The sequence below is a fragment of the Macrotis lagotis genome, chromosome 1 (assembly GCF_037893015.1).
Source record: "Macrotis lagotis isolate mMagLag1 chromosome 1, bilby.v1.9.chrom.fasta, whole genome shotgun sequence".
Taxonomy (NCBI): Eukaryota; Metazoa; Chordata; class Mammalia; order Peramelemorphia; family Peramelidae; genus Macrotis; species Macrotis lagotis.
Window position 1 is genome coordinate 151,307,967 of NC_133658.1, and position 19,630 is coordinate 151,327,596.

The 19,630-nt window shown below is 42.1% G+C and overlaps 2 protein-coding genes across 2 annotated transcripts in view; both read left to right on the forward strand.

Moving 5' to 3' along the window:
- The first annotated feature begins 74 nt into the window (after positions 1 to 74).
- POLR3D (RNA polymerase III subunit D) lies at positions 75 to 14,085 on the forward strand. Its single transcript, XM_074209138.1, has 8 exons — positions 75 to 330; positions 10,380 to 10,423; positions 10,810 to 10,961; positions 11,168 to 11,292; positions 11,521 to 11,689; positions 12,543 to 12,805; positions 13,061 to 13,213; positions 13,373 to 14,085. The coding sequence occupies exons 1-8, from the start codon at positions 166 to 168 to the stop codon at positions 13,493 to 13,495; spliced, it is 1,194 nt and encodes a 397-aa protein (XP_074065239.1). The 5' UTR covers positions 75 to 165; the 3' UTR covers positions 13,496 to 14,085.
- The window catches only part of PIWIL2 (piwi like RNA-mediated gene silencing 2), a 100,014-nt gene continuing 94,246 nt past the window's right edge, over positions 13,863 to 19,630 (forward strand). Inside the window, exon 1 of the transcript XR_012473251.1 lies at positions 13,863 to 13,953. The gene's annotated coding sequence lies outside the window, so the exon portion shown is untranslated. The remainder of the gene's footprint in view (positions 13,954 to 19,630) is intronic.

Genomic DNA, 19,630 nt, shown 5'->3' on the forward strand with positions numbered 1-19,630 from the left:
CCGCGGCGCCTCAGTGACGCGCGGGGGAACGAGACGGAAGTGGCCCGCCGACGGCTTCCGCCCTTCCCCACAGGCCGCCTTCCGCCCGGTTGTGGGGCGCGCGGTGCTGCGGTGCCGTCTCGGCCGGGTTCTCTCCACGCGGCTCCGGCTCGGGCCGGCCTCAGCATGTCGGAGGGCGGCTCGGCGGGGGAAGCCGGCCCCACCGGAGGGGTCCGCCCCTCGCTGCCCGGGGCCCGGGGGCTGATCGGGCGGCGGCCCGCGGCCCCCCTCACTCCGGGCCGCCTCCCCTCCATCCGCTCCAGGGACCTCACCCTCGGGGGCGTCAAGAAGGTAAGAAGGAGGAGCCCCGAGACGGGCCTCCCCGCGCCCCGGCCCGACCGCGCGCCTCCCCCGGGGCTCGCGAGGCCCCCTGCTGCAGGGGTGCGGCGGCTCCGGCCCCGGGGAGGGGGCGCCCCGCGTGCCCGGCTCCCCGCCCTTGCAGCAGCCCTCGAGGGCAAACAAAGCCGGCGCCGCCTGCTAAGCAGATGCTTTTATTTTTTTATTAAAGATTTCATTTATTTTGAGTTTTACAACTTTCCCCCGATTCCCCCCAGGCAATCTGCCAGTGTTTACATGCTTGCGTGTTGTACTTTGGTCCACATGGGAGAGAAATCTCACAAATGCTCATGCCTCGAGGCCGGCGCCTCAGGATCCCGGTTTTACAGCCGAGGAAACCGAGGCAGCTGGTGCCGGGCTTTGCCCCGGGACCCCAAGTGCCCCTTGAGTCAAACTGGATTCCAGCTGGTGCCGGGCTTTGCCCCGGGCCCCCAAGTGCCCCTTGAGTCAAACTGGATTCTAGCTGGTGCCGGGCTTTGCCCCGGGCCCCCAAGTGCCCCTTGAGTCAAACTGGATTCTAGCTGGTGCCGGGCTTTGCCCCGGGCCCCCAAGTGCCCCTTGAGTCAAACTGGATTCCAAGGCCGGCGGCGTGCTTGCCGCCAGCCTGGCCATGAGGCTGTCTGTCCAGAGCCAACACGGGCAGGTCCGCAGCCTGCCGATCTCGTGCTCCTCCGGCATCAAGGTGGCTTCCTCAAGATAAAGCATCAGAAAAATGAAATTTGAGTGAAGAAATTTGTTCTCCAAACATTAAGTTATATGACAGTGATCGTGCTAGGTACTGAAAATGGGGAGACAAAAATAAGTAGCTGTTTCCCTTGGGTGCTTCCGTTCTGTGTAATGGAAGAAAACCATACATACACACCTACATAGACAAGTCAATACCAAATAGTCGGCTTCCTTAGTTCAAAGCCAGCCTCAGATACTAATGAACTGTGTGACCTTGGACAAGTCACTTAACCCTGTTTTGCTTCGGTTTCCTCCTCTGAAATGAGCTGGAGAAGAAAATGGCAAGGAAAACCCCAAGTGGGCTCACCAGTAGACTGGAGGACTGAGCAACAGCAACAATAGGATATAGAAGAGAGACAAGTCCTACAGGGAGTACTTAATTATGATGGTGGTAAATCCTGAAAGGTTGGCACTTGAACTGAGCCCTAGGGTGGGAGGGATTTCCAGAGGTAGAGGTGAAGAAGGAAAGCTTTCCAAGCACCGGATGCCATCCTGTACAAAGGTATGGTCTAGATGGGTGGGAATGTAAACTAGAGGAGGGGAAGGAATACAAAATAAGACTTAAAAGGTAAATTGGGGACAGGCTGTGAAGGGCCTTAAATGCCAAGAAGTCATTCTTATTTAATTCAAGAGGCAATAGGGAGCCATTGACCTTTTTTTGGAGGCATTTGGGTTAAGAAGTGACTTGTGAGGTGCCATACAGCTAGTAAATGTCTGAGCCCAAATTTGAACTCAGATCCTCCCTGAGACTAGAACTAGTACTCCCTTTAGGGAGCCACAAGAGCTGTCCCCATGGGCTTATTTTTGATTAGGAGAAGTGACATAGACTTCTGCTTTAGGACAACTGATTTGGCAGCTGTGTGAATATTAAGTTGGAGAGGAGAGAAACTCCTTAGAAGGCTATTGCTGTAGTCCTGGTAAGACTTATGAAGGGTTGGACTAGGTTGGTAACTCTTGAGTGAAAGGAAAATATACATAAGAGCTGTCTAGTGATAGAATTGCAAAGACCTGGCAGCAGGATGACTCGGAAAGAGGAAAAAGTTAAAGACATAATTTAAGCAGAAATGTTAATAACAATCCTTTAGTCTTTAAAGGACCTGAGATTTCTCTGGTTCAAATCTCTAGCAAGTAGATCACCTTCATGTGTTGCTGTGTGTTTAAAAAAAAGAGACATCATCCAGTTGCCAACATTTTGGTGATTGAAAGTGATGAAGGTGGCTGACTTGGCATGCACTATGATTTACACAATACTGTCCTCAACACCATCTGTAAATGTTATGCTGTAAATGTTATGCTCTCCATTTTTTTTTTGCAAGGCAATGGGGTTAAGTGGCTTGCCCAAGGCCACACAGCTAGGTAATTAAGTGTCTGAGGCCAAATTTGAACTCAGGCACTCCTGACTCCAGGGCCAGTGCTCTATCCACTGCGCCACCTAGCCACCCCTCCTATGCTCTCCATCTTTGAGGGGCTTGGCCACAATTCATCAGTCAAGATGGCAGCCTAAAGTCTTCTAACTTGTAACTCCCAGAGGCCTCTTCTCCCTCAATCCCATCCCTTCCCTATCTCCAGCTTCTCTGCTTTAGAAACTTAGTACCATGGTTCTTGGGTCCTTAGACCAGGGTAAAACAAGGCCATAAAGGCCCTGCTAGGCTGGAGCTTTCAGTACAGACCTGTGAAAGGACCAGCTTCAGTATTACCAAAGGAGAGAGCAACTCTCACATTTCTACAGCATGTTAAGTTTTTCAAAAACACTTTCTTACCATCAGCCTTGTACAATAGACAGTGCACATTATTATTTTCTCCATTTTACAGTGACTCACTAGGAGACCACGCTTGCTGAGGCTGTCATAGCTATTAAATGTTGGAAAAGGAATTTGCTCCAGTTGCTCCTGACTCCAAGTACAGACCTTTGCTATTATGCCACCCAGCTGAGCTGAGAATTCACTTTATTTTATCATTTATTTATTTATTTATTTATTTGTTTATTTATTTATTTATTTATGCATTTGATTTTAGGTTTTTTGCAAGGCAATGGGGTTAAGTGGCTTGCCCAAGGCCACACAGCTAGGTAATTATTAAATGTCTGAGGCCGGACTTGAACTCAGGTACTCCTGACTCCAGGGCCAGTGCTCTATCCACTGCACCACCTAGCCACCCCTGAGAATTCACTTTAACAACCATTAAATGTCCCCTTCAATTGGTGCAGGCTTCTCATAGATCAGACCTCTGATCTGAGCCTTGAAGAACAAGTAGTGATGTGGTGAGACTTTGATACATGCTTGGGAAGGCCTTTGCAAATGTTTGGGAGTTCATGAAAAGAAGTAACTTGACAAAGATAGCATCATAGAAGATTAAGAGCTAGAAGAGACTTTTATCTTCCTATAGCTGGAACCCAAAATGACTTGCTGAAGGTCATTGCACTTATAAGCATGGGAGCAAGGACTTCACAGAAACAGAAATGTTAGAGGTGAAAGAGCTTACTGACCACCCAGGCCAACCATTCTCTCACAAAACATGTGCTCTCCCTCCTCCAAGGCTCCTTTCGATCAATACCTCCCAATGTTAGAGTTTTTTGTCATCTTGAGCATAAATTTACATCTCTGCAGGCTCTGCTCTTGAAGGGCAAATCCATTGTCTTTTGAACTATAATACATCACCTAGAGGTAAAAACCAATTATGAAGGTCTTAAATGTCAGACTAAGTATTTAAGATTTATCTTAAATGGAGAATCACTGATGGATCATGAGCTATATGGGTCATCCCTGTACCTGGAGAAAATGATTTTGGCAGTTCTGGTAAAGGATTGATTAGAGAGTGGAGAAACTAGAAGTTTGGGAAACGAATCAAGAGGTTAATTTACTGATGACCCTGGACAAATTAGTCCATCTCTCTGAATCCTAGTCGCCTCCTCTGGGTGGTATCTGAGGTCCCCTCTGGCTCTGACTTATAACCTAAGAGAAGAAATAATGACTTAAATTCTGATGATGTCTCTGTGAGTAGAGAAGAGGGGTTGGGTTTTAGAGAGTTTATAAGAGTTTGAATTGATAGGCCTTGGCTACCGATAGATCCTGGGGAGACAGAGAGGAAAGCAGGAAAGAAATTTTCCTACTTTTGAGCCTTAGTCACAGAGAGACTGGTGATTGTACCATTTGCAGAAATGAGTTTAGTTTCTTGCATGTATTGAGTAACAGGTTCCAGGGAGTCTTGTAGCTGGAGAATACCCCACAGACATTTAGAAATAAAGCCTAAAGCTCAAGAGATCTGGGCCTTCCTGGAGCCCAGGTTTTCTGGTCTTTGACTCTGTCTGCTGTATATAGATTGGGTGTGATGAAAGGTCAGCAGTAGCTGCCCTCCTCTTCATTGCTGGTCATCACTTGTATCATGCCAGGCCTCCTCATCAGATGCAGAGCTGTGCCATGGGCTGTGAGACAGGAAGCAAAGCTCAGAGACTGGTCCCTCTGTTCCCCAAACTTAATTGCTATTGAAATCGACTTAAAGAGAACATTGGAAGTGTGGAAGAAATAAATGGGGGGAAAAAGAACATTTGGACAACTTTAAGGGGGAAGAAGTCATATAAATGAATAGTCTGAGGACAATAGCTGGAAAGCCTTGATTTCCTAGGGTAATCATGGCAATAGTGGCTTGCAGGCAAGTGGTTGGGGTGTTTTAAATGGAAGTAGAATGACTTAGAAAGCATCAGTGATTTTGATTAATCACCAAGTCAACAAACAAATGAGTTTCCAGGAACTCTTTTTAGTTATTTCCCTTCTGCAGTCTACTGTGCCTGCCTTGAGATATGTTAATGGATGTACTTGAGGCAGTGAAATGTGGTAGAGTGAAACATTTGGAATCAGGAAGATCTAAGTTCAAATTTGACTGCAGATACTCCTTAACTGTGATTATGGCATGTCTTCACTGTCTCAGTAAATTTAGAATGCTAATAGTAACCTGTCTCCTAGAGTCAACAAATAATCAATGAACATTTACTAAGCACCTAAGTATGTGAGGCATTGCTACAGTTTACTAAGTTGGAAAAGATAGTCTCTTACAGAAAAAAGCTTACAGTCTAATGGAGAGGTGGGAATGAGGGATGAAATACAGGGGAAGAAGTCTGTGAGGTCTAAACTGAGAGCAGCCAATTTAGACAGTTTGCAAACCTCTGCCCTCCAGAATAAGGCTGGTACACAAAATAGACTAGAGGGTAAAATGAAACAAAGGCTAAGGACTAGACAGGGGATGATAAAAAATTGGAGATTCCACATGGAGAATTAAGGAGAGCTTCATGAAGTCTAAATTTTGTCTTCAAGGAAAGGAAGGATTTAAACATGTGGAGATAATGAAGAGAGGAGTTAGGAAGAAAGAAGAGAGGACCACAAAGAGTAATTGTCATTTATGGAGTTAGCTAGGTGATACAGTGAATAGAGTATTAGCCCTGGGGTCAGGGTAACACTTACTACTAGCTCTGTAGATCCTGGGCAAGTCACTTAACCTCTTGGCTTCCCATTACCCCCCCCCCCCCCCAAGACATTTATCTAGAGCTTTAAGGTTGGTAAAATTGTCACTCTATATATAATCTCATTAATTCTTCATAACAGCTATCTACAGATATTATCCTTATTTTTGTCGCTTTCTAACTAAGGCTGGAGATGGCATCTTCCCCACAATAACACAAGTAGTAAGTGTTGAGTTCATTTCCAAATCCAACTCTCCTAATGTTAGGTCCAATATGCTTTCCACTGTGCTAGATTAGTCTTACATGTCTGGTGAGTAGAGTACATGCAGGTACACTACTTAAGCTAAGGCTGGGAAGATAGAGCCATAAATACCAAATAAATAAGATGTTTAGGTGAGATCAAAACAGTTTTTTAGGAAGATGACAGGAAGTCTATGAATGATGAGTTAGAGATGGGATAGGAGGGAAACTATTTGATTAGACTTCAGATTACTTTTAGCAGCAGCTCTCTAGTTAAGAGCTGTCAGAGCTACTGCTTCTCTCCTAGCCATTTCCTTAAGTTGCTAACCATGCACTTAGTCAACCTGAAATATCTTGGTGTAGTCATCTTAAATTGATATATTGCTTTGTGTAGATATGATCAGCAGAATTGCCTTTGTAACAGATTCTTAATCAGCATAAGTTATTGCCCCTTTCTTAAAGGGACTTTTTAAACCATAAGGGATATGAAAAGGATATTTATGTGATAAAAGCAGCTTGACAGTTCTGAGAACTTGGGAGTAAATGTCTTTCAGATAAATGTATGTAAGGGACCTTTTTGAAAACTGCTCAAAGATGCATGGTATTGTCCATAAGCCCATTTATATGTGATCCTTTTCAGGGTTCTAAAAGATAGGTCTGAAAAACTGTATAAATGGAAGAATAATTGGGGAAGTATGGGAAAATTTGTATTTTTTTGTTTGTGTTATTTCTGATAAAACTAGGAATTTTGAATTTATGAGTTAGAAATAGTTTACTCTTTGTAGTAGATCTAGTTTTTGAAGCCTTAGAAATCAGAACTGAAAAGGCAGAAAAAGAAACAACTGCCTACCTGTATTGTCCTTTGTGTCTAAAGGATACTAGATGAGTTGTTGCTTTGCCAAGGACTGATTGAAGGAAATCATTCTTAGCTGTTTGAAGAACAGTGGCATTGCCTTATTTGTTGTCTACTGCTTAGAAAGGGGAAGCCCTCTCATAAGCCGGAGAAAACAAAACATGGGGCGGCTAGGTGGCGTAGTGGATAAAGCACCGGCCTTGGAGTCAGGAGTACCTGGGTTCAAATCCGGCCTCAGACACTTAATAATTACCTAGCTGTGCGGCCTTGGGCAAGCCACTTAACCCCGGTTGCCTTGCAAAAAAAACTAAAAAAAAAAACAAAAAAAAACAAAACACCTGATTAAATTGGTAAATTATAAGCTTCAGGGAATTGCTGCTTCGTAGAGAGTGTAATGCTGCAACTTCTGTAAAAGGCTACTTCAGTAACTTGAAAGTAGAGAAATTAGTTTCCTGTATCAGGAAACCGAAGAGGCTCAGAAAGGAGCAGATGGGAACCTTGGTTAAATGAGACCTGACATTTAAAGCATTTAGTCCAGAGTCACAAGTTGCTTTGTGACTGAGTTTTCTTAATTATTTGCTTCATTGCTAGGTTCTGTGTGTGTGTGTGTGTGTGTGTGTGTGTCTATGATTATTCTTGCCTTACTTCCTGTTAGCAGATGTTTCAAGATTGAGAGTTGATGATTAGTGACTGACTTATTTAAATGGGAAGTACAAAAACTATATTATAAAGTGGCAATCATCAAAACTTTATAATACTTGTTAAGAAATAGGGTGGTGGATTTGTGGGATAGATTAGGTATAAAAGAAATAGTGGTAAATGAGTCTAGTAATGTACTGTTTAATAAACCCAAAGACTTCTGCTTCTGGGATAAGTACTGACTCTTTGACAAAAACTACTGGGAAAACTGGAAAGTAGTATGATAGAGACTAGATATAGACCAACATCTCACATACTATACCAAAATAAGATGGAAATGAGTACAGGTTTTAGATATAAAGGTTGATACCACAAGCCAAGTAGGAAAACAAAGTCATTTATCACTCAGATCTAAGGAGGGGGAGGAGTTTATGACCAAACAAGAGGTAAGAGAACATTATAAAATGCAAAATAAGTAATTTTGATTACATTAAATTAAAAAAAAATTGTGCAAACAACCAATTCAACCAAGATTAGAAGGAATGCAGAAAGCTAGTGTTTTTGATAAAGGACTCATTTCTTTTTTCTTTTTTTTAGAAAGATTTTATTTATTTTGAGTTTTACAGTTTTTCCTCTAATCTTGCTTCCCTCCTCCCCACCCCCATAGAAGGCAGTCTGTTAGCTTTTACATTGTTTCCATGGTATATAGTGATCTAAGTTGAATATGATGAGAGAGAAATCATATCCTTAAGGAAGAAAAGTAAAGTATAAGGGATAGCAAAACTGCACAATAAGATAACAGGTTTTTTTTTTTTCTAAGTTAAAGGTAATAGTCTTTGGTCTTTGTTTAAACTCCACAGTTCTTTCTCTGGATACAGATGGTATTCTCCATCACAGATAGCCCAGAATTGTCCCTGATTGTTGCACTGATGGAATGAGCAAGTCCAACAAGGTTGATCATCGCCCCGATGTTACTGTTAGGGTGTACAGTGTTTTTTTGCTTCTGCTCATCTCACTCAGCATCAGTTCAAGCAAATCCTTCCAGACTTCCCTGAATTCCCATTCCTCCTGGTTTCTAATAGAACAATAGTGTTCCATCACATACATACACCACAGTTTATTAAGCCATTTCCCCAATTGATGGACATTTACTCAGTTTCCAATTCTTTGCCACCACAAACAGGGCTGCTATGAATATTTTTGTACAAGTGATGTTTTTAATCCTTATTCATAATCTCTTCAGGGTATAGACCCAGTAGTAGTATTGCTGGGTCAAAGGGTATGCACATTTTTGTTGCCCTTTGGGTGCAATTCCAAACTGCTCTCCAGAAAGGTTGGATGAGTTCACAGCTCCACCAACAATGTATTAGTGTCCCAGACTTCCCACATCTCCTCCAACACTGATCATTGTCCTTTCTGGTCTAGAGGACTCATTTCTAAAATATATAAAGAATTGAGTTAAATTTCTAAGACCATTGATAGTCAAAGAATATGTGAACAAGCAGTTTTCCTGATGAAAAAATTAATGCTGTCTATAGTCATATGAAAAAATACTCTATGTCACTGTTAATTAGAGAAATGCAAATTAAAACAATTCTGTGGTACCACTTATCAAATTGGTTAAAATGACAAAAAAAGAAAAATAATAGTGGAGAGAATATAGTAAAACTGGGATACTAATTCACTGTTGGAGTTGGCTAGCAATTTGGAACTATGATTCAACAAAAACACTACTAGGTCTACATTTCAAAATATCATAAAAAGGGGGGGAAGGACCCACATGTATAAAAAAATTCAGCTCTTTTCGTGGTGGCAAAGGATTAGAAATTGAGGGACAGCTTGCTGGCGCAGTGGATGGATCACCAGCCCTGGAGTCAGGAGGATCTGAGTTCAAATCCAGCCTCAGATACTTAATAATTACTTAACTGTATGACCTTGGACAAGTCACTTGATCCCATTGCCTTAAATAAATAAAAAATTTTTTAAAGAATTAGAAATTGAGGGGATGCTTATCAAGTGAAGAATAACCGAATAAATTTGTATGAATATGGTGGAATAGTATTGTTCTGTAAGTCATCATGAAGGGCAGGACTTCCAAAAAGCTTGGAAAGACTTGCATGAATTGATGCTGAGTGAAGAGAGCAGAATCAGGAGACTATTGTACATAGAAATATTGTATAATGTGATTCAACTGTGATGAACTTAACTTTTCTCAGCATTTTAGTGACTAAGGACAATTCTAAACTACTTGTGATAGAAAATTATGTTATTTCCAGAAAAAGATTTGGAGTCTGAAGGCAGACCAAAACATACTTTTCACTTTTAAAAACTTGGTTTTTTTTCTTTCTTTTTCATGTTTTTTCTCTTTAGTTCTGATTCTTTCACATCATGATAAATATGGAACTATGTTAAATATAATTATATGTGTATAACTAATATTAGTTTGCTTGTCATGGAGAGCAGGAGAAAAGGGAGGGTGGTAGAAAAATGTGGAACTCAAGCTTACAAAAAGATAGATGTTGAAGACTATTTTTGCATGTAATTGGAAAAAATAAATGGGAATTATATCATTGGGACTCAGGTTAGCCTAAGAAATGAATAGTAGCATTGTGGACACCCACTTGACCAGACCTCCACTCTGAGAACACACACACACACACACACACACACACACACACACACACACCAAACCTACCAGCATGTCTGCAAGTTGAGATGAGGTGAATAAGCTAGCCCAGAGAGATGTTGAAGAATGCAGGTGCCTTGCTGGACCTATGCCTGTAGGGATCACTACAAGGATGAATTTGTCAGTGTTGTATCTGTGCTATATCAAGAATAAACTTTTCTTCCTAAAGTGAAAAGTTGCATATCTGGAGAGAACAAGGATAGTGGAGGTAGAGATAAAGCTACAGATAAAGGCAAAATGAAGCTGAGTGTTGGAAGTTTTACATAGTTCTACCTTTACTGCATGACTTTGAACACTTTCTCTTCCTAAGACAATTTAGTTTAGTTCATAATATTGTATAAGTGGGGGGGGGAAAGGTTGGTGTAGTGTGTTCTATACTTTGTGATTTTGTATTATTTTATTTCCAGAAAACCTTCACTCCTAACATCATTAGCCGGAAGATCAAGGAAGAGTAAGTGGTTGGCCTCTTGTGAGGCTTCCCCTCATTTAACTGTTTTAGGAACTTGGAGTTCTGTGAAGCTATTAAGGTGACCTATATAGCTATATAACATATATAAAATGTGTTAGTTAACCATGTTAAATTCTGTATTTCAGTAGTCACCAGTATGTAAAGTTGAAAATTATAGGAATCATATTATAAAGGTCTGTGTAGAAGAAGAATAGGAGGAGAAAGACTCCAGTTTGAGTTCTGACTCACTTTATCCTTAGAATTGAAAGATATGGCCTTTGACTACTGAACCACAAAACTGAGATGGTCCCCAGATTAGAAAAGGTCCCTTTTTTTTTGAAGTGGGGGAAATAAGGTTCCTTAGACAAAGGAACACTTTCTTTCCCCAGACCAAAGGAAGAAATATCAGTTAAGAAAGAGAAACGAGAGAGGGATCGAGATCGACAACGAGATGGGCATGGTCGGGGAAGAGGTCGTCCAGAAGTGATCCAGTCCCACTCCATCTTTGAGCAGGGTCCTGCAGAAATGATGAAGAAAAAAGGTATGAGAATGTCAGGGGTCAGTGTGGAAGAAACAAGTGGTAAATTTGAATGAAGTCTTTTGGATTGAAACCTAGGAATATTGGAAATGGCCAACCTGTCATGAAGAAGAATAAGTGGTTGATTTAATATTCCCTGGTTATGTCCTCTCCTTCTTCTTCTTCTTGGACTCTTTCTTATTTCAAATGAGCTGAATGGTTTCCTACAGGCAACTGGGATAAGACAGTGGATGTGTCAGACTTTGGCCCATCTCATATTATCAACATTAAAAAGGAGAAGAGAGAAACAGATGAGGAAACTAAACAAATTCTGCGCATGCTGGAGAAAGATGATGTAAGTTTCGGGTATCCCGGGGAGAAGAGGGCATCTCTGTGGTACTGGGGAGGACCTCTGGGAAGGCATGACTAAAGAAGAGTTCTTGTCTCCCGAAAGACTCCTCAGCTTCTAGTCTTGGGAATTTTTGCCATCTGGTTGGAAAAGGACAAGATTGAGTACCATTGAATATTTTTGCATTTCCTTCTTGCCAAGTTAGAAGAGTTTTCTGATTCTTCCCTCTGGCAGTTCATAGATGACCCAGGGCTCAAGAATGACATGCGAAACAAACCCGTGCAACTTCCTCTGGCTCATTCAGGATGGCTTTTTAAAGAAGAGAGTGAAGAACCTGATGTTAAGCCCTGGCTGGGGAGTGCCAAGGAAGAGAGCATGGAGGTGGATGGGCCAGCACTGAAAGGTAATCCTTTTTCCCCTCTCAGCTTGTCTCACTCCCTCCTCTGTAGGGAATCTCCAAATAGTCCCTTCAAGGGCTCTTAATTGACAGATGGCTACAGAAAAGTAGGACTTGCCACACCAGGGAGGTCCACCAGCTTCTGCCCTTGTGCTAGACTGTCCAGCACCAGGAGCTCAGTTGTCTGCAGCTATCTGTCTCGTAGCCCACTAACCACTTACCTGCAGGACAGGTTGATGCTCAGGAGTGAGATGCATCCTCTGAATTCTGACCTCAAAGCCTAAAAAAGATTGAATGCAAACACACTCCCAGGTCTCAAGGCTGATACAACATATGTTACAATATAGGTTGTGATACATTCTTTTTATGACCTTAGCCTGGAATTGGAATGCTTTCTAGCTCTAAATTGTATCTTGAAACTGTTGGCAATTTCTTTTCTAAATGTTCCTTTGGTCAGAGCCATTTATGGATCTCCCAATTTGCATATTTCTGGATTATTGTCTATAAAATCTTTAAAACATTGAAATTTTGGGGGCAGCTAGGTGGCACAGTGAATAAAGCACTGACCCTGGAGTCAGGAGTACCTGACTTCAAATTCAACCTCAGACCCTTAATAATTGCCTAGCTGGGTGACTTTGGGCAAGTCACTTAACTCCAATGCCCTTTAAATAAAATCCTAAAAACAAAAAGTCAAAACATTGAAATTTCGAGAATACTTAAGTGCTTTCTAGTGAGTTTTTAATTTTTTTTTTGTAAATGCAGAGATTTCCAAACTTTTGCACACACACACACGCAAATGCACACATTTCCTCTAGAAATGTTTTCTGGTAGAATTCCCTTCATTTGCTTTATGATACAGTGAAAGAGGAGCCACAAGATGAGGAGGAGGTCAAGGCAGCTGCCCCGTCCAAGCCTGGCCGAGCAGCACCAGGACTTCCTCAAGATGTGTCTGTAGCAGACTTACTTAGGGAGCTGAGCTTTGCCAAGGAGGAAGAGCTTTTATTCCTGCAGCTGCCTGACACCCTTCCTGGACAGCCTCCCACCCAGGACATCAAACCCATCAAGACAGAGGTTCAAGGGGAAGATGGGCAGATGGTGCTTGTGAAGCCAGAGAAAGACCGGGTATGATCATGAACAGTGTAAGTGGGGAAGCTTGGAAGGGAATTGAGCTTGACACCGGCCTAGGGAGGAGAAGTCTGAGGGTCCCATTATCTGCTCCCTGACTCATGGGAGATTTTGGTACAAGAGGCTTCTCTGAAAATCCAGGAACCCAGTCCCTTTAATTCCCTGCTTTAATTTAGTTAGAGGTCATAGGGAAGAGGGTAGCTCATTTTCTTGGCACATTTGAAAATGACTTCTTTTTGATCTAATCTATAGGAAGCTAAATTGGCAGAGAATCTATGTACACTGAGTGACTTGACCGAGGGTCAGGTGGGAAAACTGCTTATCCGAAAATCAGGCAAGGTACAACTGCTTCTGGGCAAAGTGACTCTGGATGTAACAGTGGGTACTTCCTGCTCATTTTTGCAGGTAATATTTGAAAGGAGTAACCAATATGTTTTTAAGGGCCTATGGGATGAACTTGTTTAGGAGGGATATTGGAGCCAGGTGCTGAGTTAGAGAACCAGAATTGGTTGGGGTTCAAGAAAAGTTGAAATGACAATGAGATCATTCCTCCTTCACTTGTAGGAGCTGGTGTCTGTGGGCATTGGAGACAGCAGAACAGGTGATCTGACGGTGCTGGGCCATGTGAAACACAAGCTTGTGTGTTTCCCTGATTTTGAATCCCTCTTGGATCATAAACAGCGGTAGAGCCAGCTGACTTAAGGGTGAAAAGGTGCCACTTGCTCTTTGCCCTAGGAATTTCATTCCTGAACTCCTTTGGGACCCAGAAGATCATTCAAACCTGCAACTCCTGTCTCCAATAAATAATCATGGCTGGCTGTCCAGAGATTATAAGGGTTCATTGACTTCTTCTAAAGTGGTGATGAATGACTTGATAACCTTTGGAGAGAATGGAAATAATATGCCCATGCCTGCTGCTGTATTTATGGGCTCATGCCCACTCTATTTATAGTCTATTTATGTCTCCCCCTTTTTGTACTGACTGAATTCTAAAGGGCAGTGGAGACCCAAATGGAGCCAGGGAAAGTAAGACTTTCTTTTGGTTTTCTTTCTACTTGAACCTCCAACTCCTTCCCCTTGTCCTTTGTCAGCTGTATCTCAAAGGAAAGGGCTCCAGCTTTTCTCCCCTCAAGCAGAAAACACAGGTAAAGCTACAGTTTTGAAAAGTCCTGAAACACAAACTGCAGAATACCCTTTTTCCCATGAACTCTTAAGCCCACATTTTACTGAAGTGTAGGCTCTTGGAAGGCATGAATAAAGAAACTTCTGTCAACAAACTGTTTATTCATCTCCATATACTCTTGAATGATTGAGGGGGCCCATTGCAAGACTAACCACTGTAATGCTTTTCCACTGCTCCTCAGAGAAGAACGATTATGGCCCTGAGGTGTGGTTACCACCCATACTCAAAAACTGATAATATACTTGGATAGGGAAAAAAGTGATGGGCTTTCTGAAGGAAGGCTTTCTTTGAGGTAATAGGCTATCTCACAAGCCTTGAGCTGGAAAGACTCTCCTGTTCCCCTCTCTGCCACCCCCATAAAACTCATTTCCTTTTCTTGGCTCACAGTCACAGCCTGGCTTTCCTTGTTTGGTTCTTCTGTTTGGAGGCCCATGATATTGCCTTTAGGAAAAGCTCGCCTCTCCTTTCTCTTCTTAGAATTTATATTCCTCCTAGTTAAACTGTACTGAGTTTCCTTCAACATTAACTACAAGCTGTGATGACAATGTTATCATGCATGCTACCTGCATCAACTGGCAAGAAGGAGATGCAAGACTTCCAAATATACTCCCTGAGGTTGTTCCCAAGCATTGTATTGTTCAAGGAGGATATGGTGTTGCAGCTCTGATAGATGGAGGGAAAAATCAAGACTAAAAAATCTGTTCTCTAGCCAGATGGTCTTCAAAGGCACAATTGTAGCTGGTATAAAATTATCTGAGGTGTAAAGCATTGGCATTGTATCTGAAGGCTGTTATTAATGCTTTCTCCTCAGAAATAATGTTAGAGCTTAGTGCATAACTTTTAGGAGAAGAGAATTCTATTGAGAAATTTGTGCCCCAGGAACCCACTAAGCTGCTTATTAAATGAGAATGAGATCACAGTAAGCCATGATTTCATATACCTCTCCCTACTTCTAAGTGGTCCTGGTGAGGAAATTTATTTCATACAACCAATGTTTTCCTTTGTTCTGTTCCACCACTCTATCAATCATGGATGAGGTTTTCCCTGATCCCATCATCCCCAAACCTCCTGGTCAGTAAGTGGTTACAAAGGTCAGTAGAACATTTGATTGTTGCTCTGTCCATTTGCTTGCATCTCTAGTACATTATCATCTGTCTTTTGTCCTGGAAAAACTGTTCTATCTCCTGCTTTATCTTAGGAAAGATAATTTGGGATAATGACTAGAAAGTTAGCCTTGGAGGCATGAGGTCCTGGGTTCAGGTCCTACTTCTGACATTTAATGGCTATATGACCTTAGGTAAGTCACAACCTCTTTTTCCTTTTTTCCTTTAATATTTATTCTCATTTTGTACAAATGGTTTTTTTTACATTAATAAAAATATTCTTGTTTAAGAGTAAATGAAATACCCCCTCCCCCACCATAAATATAGACTTGCTTGAGCAAAAAAAGTAAAGGGGAGAGAAAAAAATTAAAATAAAAAAATAATAGTAATAATTGTAGGTATGGCCAGGTGGCGCAATGGACGGAGCACCAGCCCTGGAGCCATGAGCACCCGAGCCCACATCCAGCCTTGTACACCCAACACTCACCCAGTTGTGTGACATGCAAGCCACCAGAACCCCACTGCCCTGCAAAAACCAAAAAAGAAAAAAAAAGACATAAAATAATAATAGTCGGGGTGTCTGGGTGGTGGACAGAGCATTGGCCCTTGAGCCAGGAGCACCCAGGTCCAAATCCAGCCTCAGACACCCAACAACCACCCTGCTATGTGGCCCCAGGCAGGCCACCCAGCCCCACTTGCCCTGCACCCCCCCCCAAATAATAATAAAAAATGTGCTTCAGTCTGTGTTCCAACACCACCAGCTCTGTCATGGGTGGATCACATTCTTTATGATAAGTCCATCACAAAAGTTATTTCCAAATTTTTCCACTGTTGCCATTGGCTGATCACAACTCCCTCCTTTCATATTTCTCCACTACCATATACTATATTTTCTCTCTCCTTTCACTCTGACTCTGCTGTAGGGTAGCTGAGTTGTGCAGCAGACAGATCCCTTGCTCTGGGGCCAAGAGGCCCTGAGCCCCCATACCACCCCTTAGGCTCAGCATCCACCTGGCCCTGTGGTCCTGGACAGGCCATCCAATCCCAGCCCCTTGCAAGAAGTAAAAAAGAAAATGTGTTCTATCTGACCACTCTCTCCCATGGTCCATCCTCTCCTCCATCACTCACATCCCCTCCTTCCCCCTGTCCCCCCCCCCTTCTTACTCCAGATGTCTATACCTCATTGCGCATATATGCTGTTTCCTCTCCTAGCCACCTCTGATGAGAGCAAAGGTTCCCTCATTCCCCCTTGCCTCTCCCCTTTCATGTCATTGCAATAGCTCATTGTAATAAAGAAAAATCTTATTATATGAAATACCTTAGCCTATTCCCCCTCTCCTTTTTCTTTCTCCCATTACATTTCGCTTTTTTTTCTATTGACTCCATTTTTACACCATATTTTATCTTCGAATTCAGCTTTCTCCTGTGCTTCAACTATAAAAAGCTTCCTCTACCTGCTCTATTAACTGAGAAGGTTCATGTGAGTATTATCAGTGTCATTTTTCTATGCAGGAATACATGCAGTTCATCATCATTAAGTCCGTCATATTTTCCCCTTCTCCAATCTCTCCTTCACCTGAGTCCTGTATCTGAAGATCAAACTTTCTGTTCAGCTCTGGCCATTCCAACAGGAACATTTGAAATTCCCCTGGTTCATTGAAAGTCCATCTTTTTCCCTGGAAGAGGACATTCATCCTTGCTGGGTAGTTGATTCTTGGCTTCATTCTGAGCTCTTATGCCTTCTGGTATATTCCAAGCCCTATGAGATTTTAATGTAGTTGCTGCTAAGTCCTATGTGATTCAGACTGCAGTTCCATGATACTTGAATTGTGTCCTTCTGGCTGCTTGTAATATTTGAAATTTGACTTGGGAGTTCTGGAACTTGGCTATAATATTCCTAGGGGTTGGTTTTTTGGGATCTCTTTCTTGGGGGGGATTGGTGGATTCTCTCCATTTCTTTTTTGCCCTCTGCTTCTAGAATATCAGGGCAATTTTCCTGTAGTAATTCTTTGAAAATGATGTCAAGGCTCTTTTCCTGATCATGACTTTCAGGTATTCCAATAATTTTCAAATTATCTTTCCTAAGTCTTTTTTCCATATCAGTTGTTTTTTTCCAATGATATTTCACATTTTCTTCTAATTTGTCATTTTTTTGGTTTTGAAGTATTGATTCCTGATTTCTGGTAAATTCATCAATCTCCCTGAATTCTATTCTTTGTCTGAAGGATTTGTTCTCCTCAGAGAGTTTTCTTATCTCTTTTTTCCATCTGGCCAATTTTGCTTTTTAAAGCATTCTTCTCCTCAATTCTTTGAACTGTTTTATCCATTTGACCTAAGGTAGTTTTTAGCATGCTATTTTCTTCAGCATTTTTTTGGATTTCCTTGACTAGGCTGCTGACTTCATTTTCATGTTTTTCCTGCATCTCTCTCATTTCTTTTTCCAATTTTTCTAACTCCCTCACTTGATTTTCAAAGGTTTTTTTTGAGCTCTGTCATAGCCTGAGCCCAATTTCTGTTTTTCTTGGAGTCTTTAGATGCAGGAGCTGGTGCTTCCTCATCTTCAGACTGAGTATTTTGATCCTTCTTGGGCTCATTTGCAAAATATTTCTCGATAGTCTTCCTTTTGTTTCTTTGCTTGCTTATTTTCCCAGCCTGGGCCTGGTTTTGGGGTGCTTCCTGAGCTTTTGGGACACTCCCACAAGGGTCTCAGTGTGTGAGTCTCTGTCCTCTCTCCTGGTCTGTGAATGACCATAAGCGCCCCCCTCTGCCACGGGGCTGAGGTGGAGGGGGCCTCTGCTGTTCTATTGGGGGCCCTAGACTGCAATCAGGATCTGAATGTGGTCAGAGCCCCAGAGTCCTGTTCCAGAGGCAGAGGACAGAGCTCTGCAGTCTCTTTTCACTCCCCTCCCTTAGCTCAGTGGGCTCATGCCCTGGGGGCTCCTGCTTTCCTGCTTCTGTTCCTGGATCTGGACTGCCTTGGTCACTGCTCACTGTGTGCCCTGAGGGCTGGGCTTCACATGCTTGCTCTGGCAGAGGTTCCCCCCCCCATTCCCCCAATTGGTGCCTGGTGCTCCCCAGAACATAGCTCAGGAAACTCCCCTGCTGCTGTGAGCAGTGGCTCCCAGCATCCTGGAGCTACCTCCAGGAGGCTGAAGTTCTTTTGCTCTGGCGGGCCGCCCCTCCAACCCTGGGGAGCAGAGCCTTTCTGCTCTTTCCCAGCTTACCTTGAGCAGGAGAACTGCCAAGTCACAACCTCTTAAGGCCTCAGAATTAAGTTGCAGAACAGTTGCTGAGCTCTGTTGATAGAAGAAGATTCATCCTTGGATATTCCTAATATAGTGAAATCAAAGATCTACATCAGGACTGTCTAAAATGTGTCCACAGGCACATGCCGCCTGCAGTGCAGCCCCACTGTGGATTTACTAAATGCTTTAGTGAATGAGTCAAGCTACAGCAGAGCTCTCACTGAAATGGCAAATGAAAATAGATTGTCTATCGTTTCAGTAAAAACTTTTAGAAGGTTGGATAGCGTTTATCTAGACCATGGGATGATTAGAGAGGAAAGACTTCCTTGGAAGTCCATTGTCAGTTTGGGCAGGATTTCCACAGACTTGAATGGGAAGCTAAGCAGACACAAATTACTGAATAGCTTGGCTTTCTCTTGACTTTGGGCCATATTTGTCTAGGTGACCTTGGGTAAATTTACTGAACTTATTTCAACTTCAGTTTCTTTCTCTATAAAATGGGAATAACATGAGGGGGGGGAAATGAGATAATATTTTAGGTGTTATGTAAATGCTAGCTGTTATTAGTATTTGAGAACTGCTAATGACTTTTATGCCAATGGAGTTCTATGATAAACTCAGTAGTTACTTTTTTGATGAATGCTAAGTACATTTTAACCTCTGAAACTAAATTCAAAGATGTTAGATACTCTCTAGGATTTACCATTTCTGGCCTTGACCCATTGAAACTCCTGGGTGGGAATATGTACCTGTATATATATATGGACTTGTACCTGTCAAATGACAGCATGTCTCTTAAATATTTCTTTAAATCATCTGCATCAGTAGCCTTTTCACTTCTTCACCTTCCTGTTATCAAGCACTAAAGAGGAGGGGAAAGCATGATTGTTTTTCAGTCTAAGTTTATATTTTTAGTCATTTGTTTCAATGCAATTAATGGAACAAAAGTCTGTATAGACTTAACCGCAGCTGTGTATACATAGTTTATAAAAACATCTCAAATAGAAAGGAAAGGGTGTTTGTAAAGTGAAGTGGACACAGCCAAGATTTTTATTTGAAAATTATACAAAAACAAAAAGACTACCACATTCTCTTACAACTAGATCTTTCCTACAAAGTGAGAAGCTACAGTATGTATGTACTAGATGTATAACATGATAGAAAACTAGAAATCTTTTTTTAATTTTTTTATTCTCATTTTGTACAAATGTTTTTTTACATTAATAAAATATTCTTGTTTACAAGTAAACAAAATACCCCTCCTCCTCCATGAATATAGATAGACTTGCTT